The sequence below is a fragment of the Ahaetulla prasina genome, chromosome 13 (genome assembly GCF_028640845.1).
Source record: "Ahaetulla prasina isolate Xishuangbanna chromosome 13, ASM2864084v1, whole genome shotgun sequence".
Taxonomy (NCBI): domain Eukaryota; kingdom Metazoa; phylum Chordata; class Lepidosauria; order Squamata; family Colubridae; genus Ahaetulla; species Ahaetulla prasina.
In genome coordinates this window covers 20,104,559-20,129,671 of record NC_080551.1, presented here as the reverse complement: position 1 = coordinate 20,129,671, position 25,113 = coordinate 20,104,559, and the positions used below count along the sequence as shown (strand labels likewise).

General features: G+C 44.7%; 1 protein-coding gene across 5 annotated transcripts in view; it reads right to left on the bottom strand.

Annotated features, from left to right (window-relative positions):
• Window positions 1-25,113, bottom strand: part of AP3B2 (adaptor related protein complex 3 subunit beta 2) — a 49,827-nt gene that overhangs the window by 9,854 nt on the left and 14,860 nt on the right. For 4 of the 5 annotated variants that reach the window (XM_058156350.1, XM_058156351.1, XM_058156348.1 and 1 more), the window contains exons 6-24: window positions 24,275-24,341; window positions 20,169-20,351; window positions 17,117-17,293; window positions 14,947-15,044; window positions 13,729-13,783; window positions 13,450-13,521; window positions 12,348-12,410; window positions 12,082-12,214; window positions 11,519-11,628; window positions 11,234-11,410; window positions 9,405-9,591; window positions 9,194-9,312; window positions 8,884-8,940; window positions 7,236-7,347; window positions 6,449-6,638; window positions 4,613-4,808; window positions 3,624-3,699; window positions 2,012-2,118; window positions 57-288 (exon numbers count right to left, since the gene is read on the bottom strand). In XM_058156350.1, coding sequence (XP_058012333.1) covers window positions 57-288; window positions 2,012-2,118; window positions 3,624-3,699; window positions 4,613-4,808; window positions 6,449-6,638; window positions 7,236-7,347; window positions 8,884-8,940; window positions 9,194-9,312; window positions 9,405-9,591; window positions 11,234-11,410; window positions 11,519-11,628; window positions 12,082-12,214; window positions 12,348-12,410; window positions 13,450-13,521; window positions 13,729-13,783; window positions 14,947-15,044; window positions 17,117-17,293; window positions 20,169-20,351; window positions 24,275-24,341 — 2,411 coding nt within the window. The remainder of the gene's footprint in view (window positions 1-56; window positions 289-2,011; window positions 2,119-3,623; window positions 3,700-4,612; window positions 4,809-6,448; window positions 6,639-7,235; window positions 7,348-8,883; window positions 8,941-9,193; window positions 9,313-9,404; window positions 9,592-11,233; window positions 11,411-11,518; window positions 11,629-12,081; window positions 12,215-12,347; window positions 12,411-13,449; window positions 13,522-13,728; window positions 13,784-14,946; window positions 15,045-17,116; window positions 17,294-20,168; window positions 20,352-24,274; window positions 24,342-25,113) is intronic. The other variant, XM_058156352.1, reaches the window with a different exon arrangement.

Sequence of the window (25,113 nt, the reverse complement as noted above, 5' to 3'; positions counted from 1 at the left end):
CCCAACACTGTTCACCACTCATCCCAGATAGAGCGTTAAGAGCACATGCCCCGTACCAATCTCCTTGAACTCCTGGATACGCATGCCTGAGAGAAGTTTGGGCTCAGTCACACGGATGTTTTTCACTTCAGTTGCCATGTTATTGCAGATCTGGATCTGCACAGCTACCATGCGGGGATCAGGAGCAAAAGGTTGCCGGTTGAAATAATATTCTACGGAGAGTCCTTCTCCGGTCATGCGATGCAGCAGCTCATATTTCTTCACTGCCCCAAAGACAGGACTGATCATCTACAGATGGAAGAGCAAAAGAAGGGGAAAAAAAACAGTTGATGCCATCAAATGGGAAACACAAAAATAAAAAAATATCTCTTCAGAAATTACTACCTTTCTAAGAATAAAAATAATGATCTCTATGCCCAGTTGGTTTGGGGAGAAATCTATCTCCTTTTAGAGGTGTAGTAGCACTTAGTTGCAAATTAACAGCTAGATGTCAGGGTTCCAAGTAACACCCCCAACGAAAGAAGACTCCGAGGCTTGAAGTTCCTCAAAGTTCCATTTTATTAGAGATATCCTATCGGCACGTCTGGGAAAACCCGAATCTGAAAGCTTCCAGGTTTTCCCCACCCAAAAGAAAGTTCAAGTCCCTGCCCAGCACCCACATGTCCATCACATGATCCAATCAGGCACCATCCAAAACTGAGATGCCTCCCAGTCACCTCATCACAACTGCAGGACTCTCTGAGAAGAGAATGTTATTTTGACTACATATCACCCATACTCTATACAATCCCCCCTCCCATTTTTTCACAGTAGAAAATGTGGCAGGCCTGAAGGCCCAAATGTAAAAGATGGCTTCCAGATCTGACATTAGAAGTCAAAGAAGCCACCAGAATGACCGTCAGCATCTCAGTAGGGTTTCAAACAAAGGTTCTTCTCAGTCTTATTTGCTATGGATTGAACCTGGAATAAGCAAGGTCTTTATGCTGAGATCTCTCTCTCTTCCTTGGCCCATTTCAGGTCATAGACTCCACACCCAAGAATCAATTTTCTAACAAGCAAAGCCAGAAAAAGCACCATCGTACCTTTAACACCCAGGCATAGAATTATCCTAACTTGGGCTGTCTTGCAGCCGTATCAACAAAAGAAGAGCAATGCATAGTGGTTAGTACATTGGAGTATGTTGTGGTCCGGCAGAAGCCAGCAGAGCTGGCAGCAGATTCGGACAGTGAGGAGGTTGGGAGGAAATGTGGGCCAGTCCTGGAGTTTGGGGACGGCTCGGATGAGGGATCTGCATCGGAGGCAGAGAGGGGGCCAGGGCCATCTGGTAATTATGTGCTGCCTCTGGAGCATCCGAAATCTGACATCAGCAAGGCAGAAGAATGGGGAGCCTGTTCCCAGTGCGCGCATGCGCGGAGCTGCCAGGAGGCAAGAACATTTAAGACAAAAGGGGCGACTCAGGAGTAAGGCTTGGAGATGATTGGTCCCTCCCATAAGACATAAGAGAGGAGCAAACGGACGTGACCCTTTTCAGGAAACAATTTGTTCATTCTGCTCAGTTCAAACTCTTTTGACTCTGTGCTCCATTTGGCCTTGCAAAACTAATTGGCAGTTAGGTCTCTGGCAGCGTTTCAAAGGAGATAATGGTGGGTGCTTATCAGAATTACCTTGAAAGACTGTGGCAGATATCTGTCGGACTCTTCACAGGATGCTTGTGAATTATTACGGGCTGTGAATGACCATAATTCACAGCACTTTATATAAAAGAGGAATTTTTTGGGACAAAGCATGTGATTTAAGTTTTCTCAGGGAGCCTAAGTCAGAACATCTTGTGAAGTTCAAATTCTAAGGTCCAATCTCAACTAAATCAACTTGCCCCTGTTTTAAAAGCATGTTCTATCTCACCAATATATTAAGGGGACTATAAACGGATGGACACCACATTTGCTGCTTTGAGATTGTTAACAGCCTTTAATGTCTACCTTTCCAAACTAGAATCAGAGAGGACACTCACAGCTGCAGTCAGAGACGTGTCGGTCAAGGTGAGACCTTCCAGGTCGGTCACGAGGCTAGTGGAGAGAACTGGGCTGCTGGTAATCGGCTGCAAAGATGGGGGTGTGACTGTGGGTTGAAGAAAACAGAAAACCAAGAAATCAATATTGTATACTTCCAAGACCGAGTCAAAGTTGAGGGAGAAAATAATGGAAATTAGACTAGACATGGTTGAGAATGAAAACGGCTTAGAATAGTCACTCAATGCAAGCTAGATAGACTTCAGCACCATGGACAGATCCCATAATGTAGATAGCCATGGACAGCCATTCCTAAATCGCTACTGAGGTATTGATGTGACTCCAAGACACGTTGAGTAAGTAATAGGCAGCCATGGATATGTTATAGGTCCATATGAAGGTGCTGGGGGGGGATACAACTGTGTAATTAAATCCTTCTGCATGAGGAGTGGTTGATCCACCAAACTAAAGGTCCCCAAACTTGGCAATTTTAAGACTTGTGGACTTGAACTCCTAGAATTCCTTGCCGAGCGATGCTGGGATTTGAACCCCACAAGTCTTAAAGTTGCCAAGTTTGGAGACCCCTGCGCTAAATTTTGGAGCTCCTGGAGGAGGAAGTCTTCCATCATTCATGGAAACAAGACAAGCTTCCTGCAAAGGAAGAAACACAATGAGGAAAAAAATAAGTACAGAAGAACAAAAAAAGCCAGATTTATGGCTCTTGGACATATAGTGAAACAACCACTGGAAGCTCATTTAAAGCAGCCTCCCCCAAGCTCACACTTTCCAAATGCATGGACTTCAGATCCTAGAACTTTTCAGTCAACGCAGCCATTAAGGATTTGAGAAGTTTAAATCCATACATCTCCCAAGTGCCCAGACTGTTGTAACTCAGGCCCAAGTAGGTAGTAGGAAACTCAGTCAGTGTAAAAACAAACTTTATTAGAACAGCTGAGAATTAACTTATTCTCAGCGTAGTCCAACTAAATTAAAGCAAATTCCTCCCAACACAATTTTTCAGTCCTATCACCAACCTTGGTCCAATAGGAAAACTACCAAAGGCCTTTCTTGGCAAAAGTTCAGAAGACACCGATACAACACAAATGCAACAAGACAAAACTATCAATGTTGTTTTCCGGCAAAGAGCCCAAATGCCATTGCTGGTCTTTTAAGCCTTATGGGAGGGGCCAATCACCTCTTGTCCTATTCCCGAGTCGTCCTCTTTGCTTTAGCTGCTCTTGTTTCTGGCAGCTCTTCTCATGCGTGCATTAGGAACAGGCTCCTCCTGTTCCTCTGCCTCACTACTGTCAGCCTCTGGAGGCTCTGGAGTCCGCACATCAATCCCCAATGGCCCTGGCCCCACCTCTGCCTCCGATGCAGAGCCCTCATCCATGCCTCCCCCAGTCTCCAGGACTGGCCCATGTTCTTCCTCAGCCTCATCGCTGTCTGACTCTGGTGCCAGCTCCGCTGGCGGACCTCAACACAGACTATGGAAAGCTTGATTAAAAAGTAATAAAAGGTACCCCAGGGGAATAGTCCTAGAGAAGGGTTAAGAGGAAGAGAGAAAAGATTAAGAAGGAGGCTCAGAAGGAGGGTTGGTTGAGGGATGCTTACAGTCATCCAGATCAAGCAGAGAGATCTCCTTTGATCCTTTCTTGGGTGCTTTAGTAGGAGGTTTCCTGCTGGGAAGCTGAAAGAGAAAAGACGAGAGGAAACAGACGATGGAACTACGCAGGCCTGATGGGGTTGGGAACTGTGCAGGTTCTGAACATCAAACGCAATTAGATTAAACTGGAGACGTGCTCAGTCAGAGAGTTAAATAATACGTTTTTAAATTTATTTATTTACTTACATCCCAACTTTATTATTTTTATAAATAACTCAATGCAGCGAACATATAAAACACTCCCTCCTCTTCCCCACAACAACCGTGTAAGGTGGGTTGGGCTGAGAGAGAGACTGACCCAAAGTCACCCATCTGGCTTTCATGCCTAAGGCAGGGCTAGAACTCACAGTCTCCTGGTAATTGGCTCAAGGCCACCCATCTGGCTTTCATGCCTAAGGTGGGGCTAGAACTCACAGTCTCAGGGTGATTGGCTCAAGACCACCCATCTGGCTTTCATGCCTAAGGCAGGACTAGAACTCACAGTCTCCTGGTGATTGGCTCAAGGCCACCCATCTGGCTTTCATGCCTAAGGCAGGGCTAGAACTCAGGTCTCCTGGTGATTGGCTCAAGGCCACCCATCTGGCTTTCATGCCTAAGGTGGGGCTAGAACTCACAGTCTCAGGGTGATTGGCTCAAGACCACCCATCTGGCTGTCATGCCTAAGGCAGGACTAGAACTCACTGTCTCCTGGTTTCCAGCTTAATATCTTCCCTACCAGACCAAACTGCTTTTGCATGAACCTGGTGTCAGTGGTGAGCCTTCTGTGCATACACAGAGGGTCAAAAATGGGACGTAATAATGTCCCGGTGGGTGGTCAGAGCCTCTCGCCGCTGGCACTACCAGTTTGCGCAAACCTGATAGATCCAGCCAGATTTCACCGCAGCCTGGTGCTCACATTTTTCATTCACCCCCCACCCCCACCCTTCTCGCCCCTTACCAGCTTTTTCTTCTTCGACTCCTCCGGATGAGGTTCTTCCGGTTCGGAATCAGACTCCGATTCGGTGGAGCTACTTTCAGACAAGCTGTCCTCTTCGGATGAGGAGGAGGTCGAGTCTTCCTTTGCTCCCTGGGGGGATCGTTTCTTCTTGCTCCTTTCCTTTCCTCCTCTTCTTCCTCTGCCCTCTTCCTCCTCACTAGAATTTAGAGAGAAAAAATAAGAGAATTGAAATGTGGGTCGTCTCCTTGTTTCTAGAGATGGCGGAGAGCTTTTCCAAGTCCACGTTGCCTGTCATTGGCTCCAAACTCCATTCTGAATAGAGCTGGAAGGGACCTTGGAGGTCTTCTAGTCCAGCCCCCTGCTCAAGCAGGAGAACCTATCTTATTTCAGATAAGTGGCTGTCTAGTTTCTTCTTGAAAACCTCCAGTGATGGAATACCCACGATTCCTGAAGACAAGCTGTTCCATTAATTGTCTTCACTGTTAGGGAAGTTTCTCCTTAATCCCAGGTTGTGTCGTGTCCCACTCCTCCGCTGATGACCGGGTCAGGGAAATCCGAATCAGGTGTGCCTCTGCAGCTCTGCCAAAGTCCTAGCAAAGTTCTCAAGGCAGGCAGGAGACCAGAAAGTGACTTCAGCAAGATATGTTAGACTTTGCCTGACTCAGAGAATGCCAGAAAGCAGATCCTTTATATAGGCCATGGGGTGTGGCTCCATGACTCAGCACTTATCCAGGCCTGCCCCTCCCTTCCTTCTGTCGCCGCCGCCTATCAATTCTTCTGAAGCGAGGGTCACTCCAGTCTGCAGCTGTTGGTAATTGACCTTCCTCAGGCTCACATGTTGTGAGGGAGGGGGAGGGGTCTAGTTGCTCCGTTTGCCTGGGCATGGAGCCAGAGCTGGGGGCTGGAGGTACTTCTTCCTCCTCAGCCTGTCTGGGCATGGAGCCAGGGCTGGGGCCGGGAGGCATACTAGGACATTCCTCAGCGTTCGGAAGCAGATAAGAAGGCCCCGGCTGCGGTGAAAGCGGGCGAGACACAACAGGTTGTTCCTCTCCTTGGTTAGTTTCCACCCATTGCTTCTTGTCCTGCCCTCTGGTGCTTTGGAGAATAATTTGACCCTCTCGTCTTTGTGGCAGCCCCTCAAATAGTGGAAGACTGCTATCATGTCACCCCGGTCCTTCTTTTCTTTAGACTAGTCCAGGGGTCTGCAAACTTGGCTCTTTTAAGACTTGTGGACTTCAACTCCCAGAGAGCTGGCTGAGGAACTCTGGGAGTTTTTTGTTTTTTTTTATTCGCATTTATATCCCGCCCTTCTTCGAAGACTCAGGGCAGCTTACACTATGTTAGCAATAGTCTTCATCCTATTTGTATATTTATATACAAAGTCAACTTATTGCCCCCCCAACAATCTGGGTCCTCATTTTACCTACCTTATAAAGGATGGAAGGCTGAGTCAACCTTGGACCTGATGGGACTAGAACCTGCAGTAATTGCAGGCAGCTGTGTTAATAACAGACTGCATTAGTCTGTTGAGCCACAAGAGTTGAAATCCACAAGTCTTAAAAGAGCCAAGTTTGCAGACCCCTGGGCTAGCCAAACCCAAATCCTGCGGCCGTTTTTCCTATGCTTTCGTCTCCAGGCCTTTGATCCACTCCAGGGTCAAAAAAGTCAAAATGGTGGACCGCAACTATGTGATTCAAGCCGTGCAACAAACATTTAAAAAACAACAACAATGGGCTGCATTTTGCCCTTTGTGGCCCTGCCCAGGTGGCAGGGGGTGACATCCTAAACCCTCCCTGTTTGTTTGCACCCAATGCCAGCCTCGCCTGGTGTCTCTACCTGCCAGCGCTCTCCTCCAGCAGACCTTTCCGGGGAGTTTCCCCCTTCTTCTTTTTCTTCTTCTCCTCCTGCTCCTCCTCCTCCTCCTCCTCTTCCGACTGCTCTTCGCTGTCTTCCTCATCCTCTTCTTCGCTGCCGGATCCCGATCCACTCTCGCTTCCGCTTTCAGATCCACTCATGGTCTCAGGCTCTGCAAGCAAAAAAGGAAGAGGGAAGGAGTTTTGAAGATAGTTATGTTCTCCGTCTTGAGCGTTACTGATTAAAATAATAAAGGCAGGATTTTAAAAAAAAAATATTTTTTTTTTTGCTGCAGCTCTTAAGCAAACATGGCAGTTATGTGGGCCCATAGTTTGCCATGGGGCATTTTTTGCCAGAAACGGGAAATAAGGAAATAAGAAACAGGAAATAAGGCCATCACTCTGCTAAACAAATAATTCCCTCAACACTGTCAGACTATTTACTGAATCTGCACTACTATTAATCGTTTCATAGTTCCCATCACCAATCTCTTTCCACTTATGACTGTATGACTATAACTTGTTGCTGGCAATCCTTATGATTTATATTGATATATTGACCATCAATTGTGTTGTAAATGTTGTACCTTGATGAACGTATCTTTTCTTTTATGTACACTGAGAGCATATGCACCAAGACAAATTCCTTGTGTGTCCAATCACACTTGGCCAATAAAAATTCTATTCTATTCTATTCTAAATCCCAGTTCCTAGCAAAAATGCCATAAATCGTAATTTATAGCCGTAAATGTGGGCTCCGCCATTCTCACCACTGTCAGCAGATTCCGTCGCTCCCGATTCTCCCTCTGAATCCAAATAGAAAGGTTTCTCCACCTTCTCCTTCCTCTTCTCACGGCTGGTGCATTTGGTCCATTCCGGGACCTGGATGGAGCCATGATGTAGGAAACATCATTGCAAAGACGGGAACTGAGCACGTCAAAAAAAAAAAACCTACTACACAAAAGGAGCAAAGAAAACGAGACTCGAACACCAGAGACCGGGCTCGGTTTCACGCAGTGGATTCCCTGCACGGATTATTACCTCGGTGCAAAACAACCAAACGAGCCCGCATGCGGGAGAGGAACATTCAGTGGCATCTCTTTGGTTGCAGCTGGTAGTGCATGTACGCCGTGAGCCCACGAGAGGGAAGAGGCATGCATCCTTATCAGAGGGGTCTAGAAGAATGTCCATGGGATGCAGCCCTCAAGAGTTTTCAGCTAAGGTGAGAATCTGAGTGATGAGGCAGAGAAGATTGCGTATTTCTGCAGATCGGCATGACGGTCATGCACTAATAGCTGCGCGGCAGGAGCTCTGAACAGCCATAATTCAGTGAATTTTCCATTTTAGTGGCCTGTGAATACGGTCGACATGGCATGCAACGGACCAAATTTCCACAACAAAACTTGCAAAAACTCAGTAACAAATGTGATTCAATCCATCCTGCCTTTAATGGACATTGGGTGAAGATCTGGAGACCCCCCCTCCCTCCCTCCACCCCAACCATTAAAATGTGATTTCAATGCACCTGAAAAGCAGGCATGTTCAGAGCCCAGTTCAAATTATGCCTCGAGGAGGAAAAACCTGATGCTGCTGGACAGCAATTCCCACAATGGCCCCCTTGGCAGGGCTATTGGACGCTGTAGTTCAGGAACCTCTGGAGGGTTACAGGCTCCTCACCCTTGCTACATTTTTACTCCACCCAGCATCCCTTCAGAAACCCCAAATCTCTTCCCATCGTCTCCTAGCCTAGTTCTTTTAACTCAGGGCTCTCCAAACGTGACAATTTTAAAACTTGTGGGCTTCAACTCCCAGAATTTCATACAGTCTGGAGAATTCTGGGAGTTGAAGTTCACAAGTCTCAAAAGCTGCAAGTTTGGAAACCCTTGTTTTAACGGTTCAGGATAGGTTTTTGACCTGCAGCCACTCTTCAAAGTTTTTCTTGGGTTTATGTGTCATAATTTAGACCAGAGATGTCCAATCTTGGTGACTTTAAGACCTATGGACTTCAACTCCCAGAGTTCTGACACTGAACTGAAGAAGCTTCTTGGATGAGAAGCAAAACCTCCTCAAGGAAAAACAAACAAAGAAAAGTCCAGTTGCCTTTTGAAAAAGCACCTTTGTGACAATTATGACCTGGAATTTCTAGCGATACCCCTCTCTGATCTGCTATGAGAATGGAAACGTGGAACGCCTTCACTAAAAGAGGTCCTGTAGCTTTTATAATCATGTTTTTCAAAATAAATACATGAGCTAAGTCCGGGGCCCTTTTTTTTTTGTCCATCAAAAAGTATTTTCAATCTTTAGGATTGAAATCCTAACTAGCACACAGTCAAGAGATGCACAGCACAAGGGAGAGAAGCTGGAAGAGGAGAAGGAGAATGGAAAAGCATCAACTATCACTGCACACACAAGCTCCACCTCTTTGGGTCCACCCAGTAGCCCAATGTGGCTTCCTCTAGGATCAATGAAGTCTTCCTAAAAAAATAAGCATGGGGTGTAGGAACCAACCTTTCATCAAAAAACAGAACAATACATACCACTGGATAATGCAAGCACAGTAACCTGTAGAAGGTATATGGTGGCCTCATCTGCCACATTGACTCTTGTACAAGCCAAAGACTGGATCATTGACATGTTGACACCCAACATTTTCAGAATATCAATGAGTAGCACCGGTTTCAAAGGATCCCCACATCCTACCATCAATAAAAGATAAGGCTAGTCCTACCTCCACGTTGCGCACAGAGGGATCTGGAGCTTCACTTGGCCACTCAGGAAGTTCCTGGTAGCCCACCGCTTTTGCATTGAGAAGGTGTGAAAGGGAGCCCAGCTGGAAGTGGTCACGATCTGGAAGGAAAAAGCAAACCGTCCACCCTGTTTTGAAGGCCACGCCATCAGGGTCCTTTCAAAGATACTTTTGGTTCGTTGCCATGCCTTACCTTTGAAAGAGGACTCCAAAATGGGAGCGGGCTTTTGTGCCAGGAAAAGCTTCTTGGCGTACTTGCTAAGGGCACCGCTCTTTTCCGTGGGTACAATGAGCTGGCGGATGAAACGGGCACGATCCCGAATGTCATAGTTCTGGTCATACTTGGCCAAATTCAGCACATATTGGGTCAGCAGCTTACTCTGTAGGTGCCATAGCAATGTGGCAGAGAATAAAAAAGACAAAAATGAGGAGTCAGTCTCAAATTACCAGCTGGGCACTTTGGGCACAATAATTCCTCGCAAAGTCTTACACCAAAGGCTAGCTATCTGGAGATTTCAATTACGTACATAAATATAATAAATAAAATTAAACGTTATGTAATAAATAAAATTAAACGTTATGTAATAAATAAAAATTAAAACTATTAAATATAACTTTAAAGTTAGAAGACCTTCCAACTGCAAACCATTAATTCTGTCTTTTCCATGAATATACACATCACTCTGAGTATTGCAAGGAAATTATTTTATATCATTGGAACCAGGGGTGAAATGTAAAATTTGTTACTACCGGTTCTGTGGGCATGACTTGGGGGGTGGGGGGAGTAATGTGACTGGATGGGTGTGGCTAACTTTTTTTTTTTTACTTTTAAAAGCATTTTTTCTACAACCTCTTCAGCCGAAGAGGTTGTAGAAAAAATGCTTTTAAAAGGCTCTGACGATCCCAGCTGAGCTGCGCGATCATCAGAGGCTTTTTTTTTTACTTTTAAAAGCACTTTTTCAGTGGAAGAAAAAATGCTTTTAAAAGGAAAAAAAAACCTCTGATGATCGCATGGCTCAGCTGGGCATTGGGGGCGGGCAGGGATTTTTGCTACCAGTTCTCTGAACCACCCGCCATCATCGCTACTGGATCGGGCAATCCGGTCTCAACCGGGAGCATTTCACCCCTGATTGGAACTTGGATTTTCTTCACTTCTTCCAGCTCTTAACAGCTGAACTCTCCATCTGGAATTCTTTTGACTTTATTTTTAAAAATATAAGCCTCCCCCTTGCAAGGATATCTGGCTTTGTTAGGATAAAACTGTTTCTATTTGGTTTTTTTTTTCTTTTTTTCCATCTGCTAAAACATGTAGATGTTCACCCTTAAGGTTGGAAATGGATTTAAGTCGCAGCTGGACTTTCAAATTGAGTGAACCTACTCTTTATTTATTAGATTAAATATGCTGTAGCTGGCCTGTCCAATAGTTTCTGGACTTTTGGGTTTTTTTTTCCCCAAAACTTTCTGGACTAGGGATACCATCTGAAATTTGAACCCTTGATTGGAAAGTTGTTACATATTAAGAGGGTCCTTTTTTGAAATATTTAACTATCATCCTAAGATGTGCAATAGTTCCAGTATGAAACATGTCTACCTACATTTTGTTTTACTTTGGAAGTTAGGAGGCATTTGATATGTATCTCCTTGACATGTCTATGACAGCACCTTTAGGTACCAGCCTACACTACCTGGTTATTTTTAGAAATAACCTTTGTCAAGATAATGATTTAAGAGCTGACCAGCTGCTGTGATGATGTCATGCTGGGAATGAATCAGCAAGGTTTTTTGGCTGATATCACTTTAAGAGCCTATAAGAAGAAGAGGCCCTGTCAGGGTGTATCTCTCTTTCCGTCTGTGCTTCTGTGCTATAATTGCTGATTGCTGTTTGTTGAAGGTCTGACTAAAGTATGTGTATGTATATAGTCTTTGTAAATAAAACCACTATTTAAATACAAACCTCTGCTTACTTTATTTGCTCCTGGGTTGTCTCACATAGTCGCACTGCACACACCCTGACAACCTTACCTGCTTAGAGTTGGTCAGATAAAGTTTGGCTGCCAGATTGATGACCTGCAGCTTCACAATGTCCTCCTCGCTGGTGAAGGACTTGGCCATCTTGCGTAGAACATCTGGGGCAATCTTGGGCACATGCTCACAGTATTCACCAATCAGCCATAAGATGCTGGCCCGGGCCATGGGAACCTATACACAAAGGAAAGTGACATCTGGGCCTTCTTCATCCTCTCACGGCCCATCACATGCTACCCAAGTAGAGGCTGGAGAGTCCTCTTCCTCAGTTCTTGTTCAAACCTGGATGTTATCTGTCAGCTTGGCCATATGCTTGATGATCTCACTGTGTTGTGATGGCTGCATCTGTAGAAGCTTCTTAATGACCACCACCGACTCGGCCACCACCAGTTCTAAGTAGGATGATAGAGAAAACAGAACGGTAGACATACACCAGACCAGCTCAACTCTTAGAGAAGATGAGATAAAGGTCTCAGGAGATCTGAGAAAGACATCACAGGCAACTTCACAAGACGTCCTCTCAAGAACATGGCAATGGGTCACACAGCCCAGGATTCTAGTTTCTGATTTAAATGGGGATCATCTACATTAGGGGTGTCAAACTCAAGGCCTGCGGCCACACGCACACAACACCCCCCCAAGTATGTTAGAATAGAATAGAATAGAATAGAATAGAATAGAATAGAATAGAATAGAATAGAATAGAATAGAATAGAATAGATTTTTTTATTGGCCAAGTGTAATTGGACACACAAGGAATTTGTCTTGGTGTATAGGCTCTCAGTGTCCATAAAAGAAAATGTTCCGTGACTTGTCCACATTATTGCAAGGCATTATGATCTCACCATCTCGGTTGGAGAGCAGCTGAACGAGTCCGTTGAGACACGTGTCCCGCACTCGGCCGATGTTAGTGGCGCAACGGCCAATAGCCTGGATTGTGGCTGCCACAAAGTCTTTATCCATGCTCCGGATATATGTCTGCAGGAAGAGAAGGAACAAACATTATCAAAACAAAAAGAAATAATTGCTTCTGATAGAAAAGTTCATTATTATATACATCATACCCTGAGGTGGAAAATCGCCCTGGGCTATAAAATGTTCTATATATTACCTGAAATTCCCGCAATATGGTAGAAATGTTGGTTTCATTAGCCAGGTTGGTCAAAACTTCCAGCTGTCAGGATAGGTGACAAAAGCAGAACGGGTGAGGTTTAAATGTCTTTTAATATCACTGCTTCTTTGAGCGTGCAGAAATGTGAGCAAATAATTAGAGCTAAGCCGAGTAAAGATTGGCAGTTGGGCCACAGCAAAATTCAAATAATAGGAAAACTTGAAGAGAGTTTGCTAGCTGTCCTCTAAAAAGAAAAAACCAAACAGCCAACAACGTGTTGGGGACACTAGAAAGTTCTTTCTTTTTCGTTCATTTTTATCCTAAATAATAAACATGGGGGTAAATTTCGCTGTTAGGTTTGTATCTGGCGTATGCATCTGTTACTTAGATATAGTCTGCTTTTTGAGAGGACAACCTTAAGCCATGGTTCAATAAGCAATGTGGCCTGTTTCAGACGTAACATTCAGCAAACCATGGTTTGCTAATGAACATAGCTGGGTCCATCCATTAGTTTAGGATTAGTGTGACTAAGTCACATTAGGGCTTTGTACCCTATATAATTTTCATCATAAATTTAACACCATTAACACACACTATTGTCAATCTTTCCCTTTTAATGTCTTTTTTTCATCTCTGCTTTAGTTGTTAGTTTTTAATATTGAAAAGAAAATAATGTGTTATTTGGAAACAAAAATATACTGTATTTTTTGGTGTATAAGACGCACTTTTATCCCTCCCTAAAAGAGGCTGAAAATTTGGGTGTGTCTTATACTCTGAATGTAGCTTTTTCAAAGCTTTTTTCCAGTCCTAACGAGGTGCTAACGAGTGAAGTGATCTTCGGAGCTTCACCTGCTTTTCTTATTGCTTCTCTCTCTGAAGATCAGCTGTGCTTTAGAAGCTGTTTTTTATCCCCAAACGCTCAAAACCAATGAACTAATGTAAAACTGACCAGACTAAAGACGCTAGCCAGATGAATACCTGGTAAGCAGAATTTTTTTTCCTCCCCAAAAATTAAGGTGCGTCTTATACTCTGGTGCATCTTATATACTCCTAAAAATACGGTGTATTTTTGGGGTACGGGATAGCCGAACATCTAATATACCTTGAGGATTTTAATCTGGGTGGGATCAGTTGATCGGATGTAGAAGCTTTTGAGGTAGGGCTCAAACATTCCCTGGAGGAGGAGGAGGAGGAGGTGGTGGAGGAGAAAGAAACAGATTCAATTAAAAAATTCTGTAAGATTCTCTGGGTTTCTAGAAGTCAAAAAAGATTCTCTTTGGGATTTATAATTTTGCTTCCCCTCTGACAAATAGAATAAGTGGAACGTGACAGGCCTCCATAAATTATGTGAATAATTCCCACCTAGAAAAGAGGCACTTACCCTACGCTTGATGGACATAGTAGCCACGTTCTGAAGCACCACATATTGAACCTCACTGCAAGACAGATAGACAGACAAATGGACATTAATCAGGTTGGACAATCTTGAGATCTGCGATCATCAAAAATAGGGTTAACCCTAGTTTGTACAAGAATTTTAGTGAATATCTGCTTTCCTTCAACCAACCGTTCTCCAGAAGTGATGGAATTACAACTCCCATTTCTAGCCAGCAGATAGGAGTTGGAATACCTGTGTACTACGGTACTAGTACTAGAACTGCAGAAAAAACACTGGCTACCAACTTGCCTTCCATTGAGGACCTGTATACTGCATGAATCAAAAAGAGGGCTATGAAAATATTTACAGATCCCTCATATCCTGGACATAAACTGTTTCAACTCCTACCCTCAAAATGACACTACAGAACACTTCACACCAGAACAATTAGACACAAGAACAGTTTTTTCCCAAACACCATCACTCCGCTAAACAAATAATTCCCTCAACGCTGTCAAACTATTTACTAAATCTGCACTATTAATCTTCTCATTGTTCCCACCATCCATCTCCTTCCACTTATGACTGTATGACAGTAACTCTGTTGCTTGTATCCTTGCGATTTGTATTGATATTGTTTCCTGATTGCTTATTTGTACCCTATGACTATCATTAAGTGTTGTACCTTATGATTCTTGCCGAACGTATCTTTTCTTTTATGTACACTGAGAGCCTATGCACCAAAGACAAATTCCTTGTGTGTCCAACCACACTTGGCCAATAAATTCTATTCTATTCTATTCTATTCTATTCTATTCTATTCTATTCTATTCTATTCTATTCTATTCTATTCTATTCTATTCTATTCTATTCTATTCTAGTTTGAGAAAAATCTTATTAAACTGATGGCTATATAACTGATAGCAACTGAATGTTTACAAATAATACACTTTGGGGGAGCGGAGATGGAAAAAGGGAAAGAGTGGATGGACTGGAATCTTGTGAGGGGGAAATGCCTGGGTCATTGAAAAGAGCCATCTTATACTATAGTATTTTGTCCCTTTCTAAGCAAACATTGCGACAAAACAACATGCAATCAAGAGTTGTTGAAAACTGGCAGAAAGGCCCTGATTTGGTCACTTCGCTGAAAGAACAAACACATCAGAAAAAGGGAAATGTGGTGCTGGGGTTGTAGAAAGCGGGAAGGGAGCATCTGCAGACCTGTGGCTTCTCAGGAGACGCACCAGGGCCTTCGCAATGACCCCAACTTCAGCCTTGGGAGCAAGGTGGAAGTAGAGCTGAGCGACTGACATCACCACCTGAAAAACAGAGAAGGTCATTGGGACACAAGCTGGTAGAACCACCAAGAGGTTCACCTGCTTGCTGCAGTCACCAAAATGAAATAAGGCCATCAAAAAGAATGTAGAACATCCAAAATCCACAAACGCAAGGAATCTGGGGTGGGAAGCAGACTGTTGTATCTCGCTCGCTCTCCCTGCCGCAGCCGGGCCCCTCTTATCTCCTGCCAGACGCTGATAGTTCGGAAGAATGTCCTGGCATGCCTCCAGCCCCCAGTCCTGGCACCATGCCCGGACAGGCCGAGCAAGACGAAGGGCCTGATGTGCCTTCAGCCCCCAGTCCTGGCACCATGCCCAGGCAAACGGAGCAACTAAACCCCTCCCTCACAGCATGTGAGCCTGAAGAATATGAAGCCAACATGAGCTAAGATTACCAACAGCTGGAGGTTGGAGAGATCCTCGCTTCCGGAGAATTGAGAGGCGACGTCAGCAAAAAGAAGGGAGGGGCAGGCCTGGATAAGTGCTGAGTCATAGAGCCACACCCCATGGCCTATATAAAGGATCTGGTTTCTGGCATTCTCTGAGTCAGGCAAAGTCTAACTTGGATTGCTGAAGTCACTTCCTGGTCTCCTGCCTGCCTTGAGAACTCTGATAGGACTTTGGCAGAGCTGCAGAGGCACGCTTGATACGGACTTCCCCGACCCGGCCGTCAGCGGAGGAGTGGGACACGACACAGACCAGTAAGAAAAAAGAAAATATTCTGTGGAAATCATCTGTTCTTCTTGCCCAAAGATCTTAAGTAATGCCTGAAATTTGTGTCACGGTTATCAACACTTGGGATGGAGGAGCATTGCCACCAGATAACGGTCCTTTTTTCACAGAATAAGGTCAAGTTTCACTTTAAGATGCTCAAGACTGAGCGGAAAGTAAGAGCCATGGTGGCGCAGTGGTTAGAATGCAGTATAGCAGGTTAACTCACTGCTCACTCCAGGAGTTCGATCCTGACCGGCTCAAGGTTGATTCAGCCTTCCATCCTTTCAAAGTCAGTAAAATGAGGAATCAATTTGTTGGGGGTGATAGGCTGACTCTGTAAACTGCTTAGAGAGGGCTGGAAAGCACTGTGAAGCGGTATATTATATAATATACTATATTAGATTAGGTATATTACAACTGCAGAAAAAACCATGGCTACCAAACTGCCTTCCATTGAGGACCTGCATACTGCACGAGTCAAAAAGAGGGCTGTGAAAATATCTACAGATCCCTCGCATCCTGGACATAAAACTGTTTCAACTCCTACCCTCAAAACGACGCTACAGAGCACTGCACACCAGAACAACTAGACAAAAGGACAGTTTTTCCCCCCAAGGCCATCACTCTGCTAAACAAATAATTCCCTCAACACTGTCAAACTATTCATTAAATCTGCACTACTATTAATCTTCTCATCGTTCCCATCACCCATCTCCTCTCACTTATGACTGTAACGTTGCTTGTATTCTTACGATTTATATTGTTTCCTAGTACGATTTGATTGCTTATTTGTGCCCTATGACTATCATTAGGTGTTGTAACTTTTGATTCTTAACAAACGTATCTTGTCTCTTTATGTACACCGAGAGCTTATGCATCAAAGACCAATTCCTTGTGTGTCCACTTACACAATTGGCCAGAATAGAATAGAATAGAATAGAATAGAATAGAATAGAATGGAATGGAATGGAATGGAATGGAATGGAATGGAATAGAATAGAATAGAATAGAATGAGAGGAGAGGATTATATTATTATTATTAATATTAATATTAATATTATTATTATTATTATTATTATTATTATTATTATTATTGTTATTGTTATTGTTATTGTTATTGTTATTGTTATTGTTATTGTTATGTTAAGTGCTATTGCTATTTTCACTTGGGTCAAGTTCAATTGGCTTGACCACGGAAAACGCCCTTGCATAGGATCTATCTTCCTTTCTTCTTTTCTTTTTCACCCATTTTGGTGACCCCCCAAGACAGGGGAAGGGGCTTCTTAATTTTCAAGGTGAGCTTCCCCCCCCCCAACCCCAACCCCAGGAAAAGGGCTCACTGCAGCATTGCGGCTTTGCAACAGGGGTTTGGTGTTGCGCAGTAGTAACCGATGGTCAGGATCCATCACGTAAGGCTTGCGCTTTGCCAAGGGTGTTGACTTGGCCTTGTCGTCTTTGGCATCTTCTTCTTCGGATCCGTAGAAGGTTTTCTCGGCGCTCTCCTCCAGGAGAGATTCCTGCCCATCAGAAAACAACGAAAGGTATTTGAGGCTGGTAATCAAAGACTATTTCAGCTTCAATTGCAACAATACACGAGCACACAATTGATTTAAGCTTAGTGTTTGCTCCAATCTTGATTGCAGAAAATATGACTTCAGTAACAGAGTTGTTAATGCTTGGAATAAACTACCAGACTCTGTAGTCTCTTCCCAAAATCCCCAAAGCTTTAACCAAAAACTATCTACTATTGACCTCATCCCATTTCTAAGAGGTCTGTAAGGGGCATGCATAAGAGCACAAGCGTGCTTACCATTCCTGTCCTATTGTTTCCTTTCATTATATCCAATTAATATAGTTATTACATACTCATACTTATATATATGCTTATATATTGTATAGTTATTACATGCTTAGGCTTATATATAAAGGTAAAGGTTCCCCTCGCACAGATGTGCTAGTCATTGCCGACTCTAGGGGGTGGTGCTCATCTCCGTTTCAAAGCCGAAGAGCCAGCGCTGTCCGAAGACGTCTCCGTGGTCATGTGGCCGGCATGACTCAACGCCAAAGGCGCACGGAACGCTGTTACCTTCCCACCAAAGGTGGTCCCTATTTTTTCTACTTGCATTTTTACGTGCTTTCAAAACTGCTAGGTTGGCAGAAGCTGGGACAAGTAATGGGAGCTCACCCCGTTACCCGGCAGCACTAGGGATTCGAACCGTTGAGCTGCCGACCTTTCGATCGACAAGCTCAACATCCTAGCCCCTGAGCCACCTATGCTTATACATACCCTGAGCCCCTATGCTTATACATACTGTGTGACAAATAAATAAAATAAAATAAACTTCTGAACTACTCTACATCGCTCCTTAGTTGGGCTCGTTGAGCCATAAACCCAATCGCTTGATTTAGTTCCCATCGTTTACGTGAAATAAAATGGATTGCTTTGCATAATATGCTATACTCCCAAGAACAAATAAATCACATTTTGGTTCAGTAGTGATGGTCTGACTCACCGAGTAGACAAAGACAATTGTGCTTCTTGCAATCACAAGCTATTCGGCTCTGTTCTAGTCAAATCGAACATTCCGTGAGAACTGGGACATCCTGTTCTAAGAACATAACAAGGCCCTGGGAGTGGGGACGACGACACAGGTTTGCACAAAAGCAGGTAGGGTGCCCTTGAAATGTGGATGCTTCAAGTTCTCACAGCTAATAACTCTGACCTCAGTCACAGCTAATAACTCTGACCCCAGTATTACGCTTGGAGGTTTTAACTGAGAAAAGATTCAGGGAATGTAAACAACCGGTTGGATAGCCATTTGTCTGAAATGGTGTAGAGTTTCCTGCCTGGGCAGGGGGTTGGACTGGAAGACCTCCAAGGTCCCTTCCAACTCTGTTATTATGTTATGGTTTGTTGATTTCTCCGTAACCTTTTCTCCAACACACCATTAAGTCTCTGAAAAAAAGAGATTCAGGACATTTCCGTTTTAATGTCCCTCTGGGATATACTGATTCTAAGTTGAAAATATGTTCCCTTGTTGGGATTCTTGTAGCCCCTGCCTTGTCAGGCCCCAAGAACCAAGAAAAGACCTGTGGAATAACTTCTGAGCAATTTCCTTTATTGTTCTCCTCAATGTCAGGACTGGAAACCATACTAGACTTTAGGGTTCCAGACGCTGCCACATTTTTCCCCTGAGGGGAAGAAGGGGGGCTGAGGGGTATGGTAACATTCTTCAAGCGGTCAAGGTCGGATGGTGTTCACATCTGCAGGAAGAGTGGCAAGAAGATATTTGAATGAACTGGGAGAACGTGGGACCATGTGACCAGCAAAGGGGTCAGGGGGGTGGGACTCTTGGGGTTTGTATAACTGGGAAAAGAATCCGGAAGTTCAGTTTTGGAATTTCACTCATCGTGTGCCAGTTTCCTCATGCTAGTAAAGAACTCTTAAAGACAATGGCTTCTGAGTTTTCTTTATGCAGAAGAGGTTTTTCTGGAACCTTGACACTCAACCTCAATGACAGAAATCCTGCCAAACCAAAGCGATTATTGGCCTTCACTGTACGTCTAATCTGAGAATTTCTTCTTAACTCTTTTTCCCCCCCTCACAACCAGACTTTGCCGCCTCTTACTCCTCTGGAATGCGGTTCCTCCCTCCAGGGAATCCAGACTGCATTCCACCACACTTTACCCCTTCCCATCTCAATCTGCATCGTGTCAGAAGCACTGAGGTGCTTCCCGGTTGAAAGGATTAGCTGGTAACATCACTGTTGCCCTTGAGATGCCCAGTTGGGGGGGGGGGGAGGCTGTTTCCTTTCATGTCCTCAGCAGGAGCTGGAACAAAGGATGGGAACTCACCCCACCTTATGGCAGCACTTGGGTCTCGAACACGCGCTTGCTAACCTCCAACCCATCTCAATAAATCTTGCTAGACAGAAGCCTCTTGAGAATCGTGCTTGGATAAAGCACCACATCCTATTCAGGGAGCTACTAAAGGATCTGATAGGGCAGGGGTGTCAAACTCAAGGCCCGGGGGCTGCATCCGGCCTAAGGGGGGGCACCCTGGAAACAGCAAAAGACTGGCCTGCGGTGCTTCTGCACAGCCCTCCCGAGCTCTGTTTTCAGCCACAATGGCCTCCTGCAACCCTCAGGCCATCTAAACCCCCCTGAGCTCCATTTTTGCTGGCAGAGAGCTGGGGGCCGTCGCGGCCGAAAACAGAGCCTCGATGAGAGATGTCGAGCTGGCCACACCCACCTCAGCCTCGCCCATCTCCACAAGGTCAAACACAACCCTGATGCGGCCCTCAATGAAATTGAGTTTGACACACACATACACACACAAACACACACATCCCGTGATAAGTGGACACCTCTGTCACCTGCTCCTTGACTCACGTTCAGGTTGGGGCTGAGGAACTGGGTGCGGGCATAGCGGGTCAGCATGTTAATGATCACCACCTGGCCCCATTCCTCCACATCAATCAGCAGGTTGCACAACTTGCGGTAATTCTTGTGAATCAGGTCGATGCGCTCAGGGCAGACTTCCTCGAAGGCCATCACCACGCTGCCAGCCACCAACTGGACAAAAAGACAGAGAACACCATTCACAAATGAAAAGCAGTGTGCAGGTTCAGAGCGGAAACACAAGCGTCTTTTATAGGTTTCTTCAACAATTGTGAGAAGACTCTTTCTCGGTCCTATTAAAGGAGACAAAGGGACTGTAAGTCCCTTTTTAAAATGGATTTTTTTTTTTAGTCTTCCCTATCAATTCATCCTTCTTTAAACTCTTGCAGCACCCTGAATGCAAAAATGAAGCATGAGATTTTATGATGATCCGGCGCCTGATAATAGCCCTTAGACTTATATACCGCTTTACAGTGCTTTTACAGCCTTCTCTAAGCGGTTTACAGTCAGCCAATTGCCCCCAACAATCTGGGTTGTTTACCCACTTTGGAAGGATGGAAGGCTGAGTCAACCTTGAGCCTGGTGAGGCTTAAACTCCTGACTGTGGGCAGCTAGCCTGCAATACTGCATTCTAACCACTGCGAAGGAAGGAAGGAAGGAAGGAAGGAAGGAAGGAAGGAAGGAAGGAAGGAAGGAAGGAAGGAAGGAAGGAAGGAAGGGAAGGAATGGCACTATCAATAGCACTTAGACTTATATACCGCTTCACAGTGCTTTCAGCCCTCTCTAAGTGGTTTACAGAGTCAGCCTACTGGCCCCAACAATTTGGGTCCTCCTTTGACCCACCTCGGAAGGACAGAAGGCTGAGTCAACCTTGAGCCTGGTGAGATTCAAACTGCCAAATTACAGGAAGCCAGCAGGCAGCAGAAGTAGCAGCCTGCAGTACTGCATTGTAACCACTGCAGCTCATAATCCAAACAGTATCACTTGGCCAGCCTGTTAATCTACAACAGTCGTGCTCAACCTACTGGTTCTCACCTATTGTCTAGAACCGGTTGTTAACTTTCTAAGCAGTTCGGAGAACCGGTTGTTGGAAGAAATCTCCTCCTGTTTTTCCCCCCACTTTACAGGGTTAATCCAGAATGCCTGTTAAGGAAGGCGTTCTGGTTTTGTTTCTAGTCTAATCTTTATCACCCTACTTACAAAAACTGCCTCTCAGTTAACCCTTATTACATCTGACAGCTAGAGGTGTTTGGCAGCACGCCCAGACTTACTGACTCCCCTTTGCTGGGACTTCCTTAAAGGGGAAGGGTCGTTTTAATCTTTTTACACTGCTGTTGGGAGAAAATACTCCCCCTGCCCCTGTTGGAGTCCTTCTAGCCGGGATGCAAGGATCAGCACTTCGAAGAAATAATATAACAACAAAGCAGAACTGGCAGAAAGAAGCTTTTAATGACAAGGAACCAAGATGAGTGACATTCAGCAAGGCTTCTTGGCTAGCTAGAAAGATTGACATTCAAACATTTGAGTTTACATCCCCTTTCTGACTTTTGGTCTAAAACTGGTTCTGAGTTTTGGTCTAAAACTGGTTTTTGGTGACGTTTAATTCTGTGTTTATTGATGGGGTAATTTTCCCTATTCAGTTTTGTTTGGAAGGAAGAGTGTTAATCTCCATTCCTGAAAAGAAGCAGGATTCAGAAACCGGCTAGTTCCTGTGCCTGTTTGTTCTGGTAATTGGTTTAACAAGCAACAGGTACTGTGTTTTGCTCCTTTGCAAACTAGCGCTAATTGCTTTCTTTGTTGTTAGGCTTATCTCAAGTGTTTACACTCCAGCTTGCCTGGGGTGTGAGCTTGTCTTTTAGTTTCTTTACTTTTCAAAAAGCTGCCCTAAAATAGCAATCATTAGATTAGAAATACCTGCAAGGTATTCCCTTTAAGACTTGTGGACTTCAACTCCCAGAGTCCCTCAGCCAGCAAAGCTGGGAGTTGAAGTCCACAAATCTTAAAGGGACCAAGGTTGGAGACCCCTGCGTTAGTGGTTCTGGCACTGTCATTTTGGGGTGTACTTCCAAGAGGCAGGATGCAAGCTTGGCACTGATTTTTTTTTTTACTGCCTTTGTGGGGGGCCTGTGATCTTTCCTTAAATCTGGATGATTTCCTTAGGATATCTTGTGAGGCGAGTGAGACCAGCTGGTATCTTTAAGTGGCGCAAATGGATCCAAGGATGGCTTCGCCTGGGTGTGCTCTTTCTGGAGAGCTTAAATGACCTCTCTGCTAAAGCAGGGGTCTCCAACCTTGGTCCCTTTAAGACTTGTGGACTTCAACTCCCAGAGTTCCTCAGCCAGCTTTGCTGGCTGAGGGACTCTGGGAGTTGAAGTCCACAAGTCTTAAAGGGACCAAGGTTGGAGACCCCTGTGCTAAAGGGTTTCACTTGATGAGCAAGAGTTGGCCGCTGATAGTTATCCTTGCATTTTAACTATTTTAATTCCCCAAGGTGCTCTGGCCCCCTGCCTGATATTTCACTCCACCTTGCAGGTATTTCTAATTTAATGATTGGTATTTTAGGGCAGCTTTTTGCAAGCAAAGCAGCTTTTTTGTGTATTTTTGTACAGGCAATCCTTGACTTACACTCACTAAGTGACCATTCAAAGTTACAATGGCACTGACAAAAGCGACATGATTGTTTTTCACACTTACGACCATAGTAGCATCCCCGTGGCCACAAGAGGCCAGGCGAGTTGGCCACGCCCACCCAGTCACATGACTACCCGGCCACACCCACCCAGCTGGTCATTAAGGCAGACAACCGATTGTTAAATTATTTGAATCCCACCACTGCTTATGAATGTTAAAAAGTGCATGGACTTCAACTCCCAGGATACCCTACTCAGCATGCTGTGGAATTCTGGGAGTCAACCAGGGTTAAAGAAATGCTATCTCAAGATGCCAATCCTAAAGCTGTAGGAAGTTAGCATCCACTCCTCTCCTAGAAGAATGAAATATTTTAGGATATATTAAAAAGGCAGAATATATTTCCCTGGATGAGAAATAGAGAAAGATGTTTTGAAGACAAAGTAGCTCCCACCTTCCTGCCTCCCCGCCACCCCTCCCGCCACCTTTGTCAATGGGCCAGAGGCAGAAACCCAATCCCCCCCCCACCTTTGTCAATGGACTATCCCAGTGGTAGTCAACCTGGTCCCTACCGCCCACTAGTGGACGTTCCAGCTTTCATGGTGGGCCGTAGGGGTTTTGTCCGAAACTGAAGCACTTTCCTTTTTTTTAATTTAATTGACTTTTTTTTAAAAAAAATCATAGCATTATTTAAAAACATTTTCATTAGGTTTTCATAAAATTCCCCGAGACAATTTAAATTTCTGAAAATATACTATTTGTATCGCCCGCGCGTAAGTTTAGTTCACGTTACGTAAGTGAAACAAAATGGCGCTCTAGTGCGACCGCAAACAAAAGAGCCTCGTCCCAGAATAGCTCGCGCATCACCCCCCACACCACCCAGCTGTAACAGACCAGCAGAGCCGGTAGCCGGAGCTCCCCTCACAAAACCCAATCCACGATGTGCGAGAGGCATGCGCAGACGACGATACACGGCACATTACTGTGGAACCGGTGGGCGGTTAGAAAATTTTACTACTAACAGAGATACCAAAGTGGGCGGTAGGTATAAAAAAGGTTGACTACCCCTGGACTATCATCTGCAACACAATAGGACCCATCTAGCAATAGAAACTCCCCACATGGCACCTGGGAAGATTACATCAGCCAGCAAGGCTAGCTAAGACCCCCACCCCTTGGGGGTCTGACAACCAATCAGGATACTCTTCCTGTGCCCCAGGAAGCTCAGAGAGGACATAAAACCAAGGCGCGCTCAGCATCTCTGTCCCTTTTTCTGTTCAGGAACTCAAACCATGTGAACCTGTCTACCATTAAATCACCTTTCCAAGCAGTCTCCACCTTCCCAGTGTCTTTTTCCCCACTTGGAACTGAACCCAGATGGACATTTCTTCCAACAAAGCGTTTTGCAAATTCATTTTTCCCCCCTTTCTCAATTTTCTTCCCTTATCTCCAGAGACAGTCTTACTCACCGTGGTCTTATCAGCCAGCAGCTTCTCAATGACCTCAATTAACTGGTCTTTCTGGTCTGAATCAAGGCTGGAAGGAACAGACAAAAGCTATTGGGTGCACAAACCTTCTCCGAAAGCTGAGTCAACACACTGTGTTCCTACCGTAATGTGAATTATTTCATGTTGGGCTGAGCTTGGTCCTTGAGATGAAGACAAAGAGATGCATTTAAACATGATTCACTGTTTGAAATTCACATGCCGGCTTCATCTCTTCATTCACGCAGAAACACGTCTGTCTGTATCAGAGGTGAAATGCTCCCGGTTCGGACTGGATTGCCCAATCTGGTAGCGATGGTGGCAGGTGGTTCGGAGAACCGGTAGCAAAAATCCCTGCACACACCCCCTCCATCCCCAGGTGAGCCGCGCGATCATCAGGGGTGGGGTTTTTTTACTTTTAAAAGTATTTTTTCTTCGGCCGAAAAAATGCTTTTAAAAGTAAAAAAAAAAAAGCCTCTGATAATTGCGTGGCTCAGCTGGGATCGTCAGAGCCTTTGAAAAGCATTTTTTTCTATAACTTCTTCGGCCGAAGAGGTTGTAGAAACAATGCTTTTAAAAGTAAAAAAAAAAAAAGCGGGCCACACCCACCCAGTCCTATTACCCCACCATCACTAAGCCACGCCCACAGAACCAGTAGTAACAAATTTTACATTTCACCACTGGTCTGTATATATGTTGTGTGTGTGTGTGTGTGTGTGTTTAAAGCACAAAAGGTAAAGGTAAGGGTTCCCCTCGCACATACATGCTAGTCGTTCCTGACTCTAGGGGGCGGTGCTCATCTCCATTTCAAAGCCAAAGAGCCA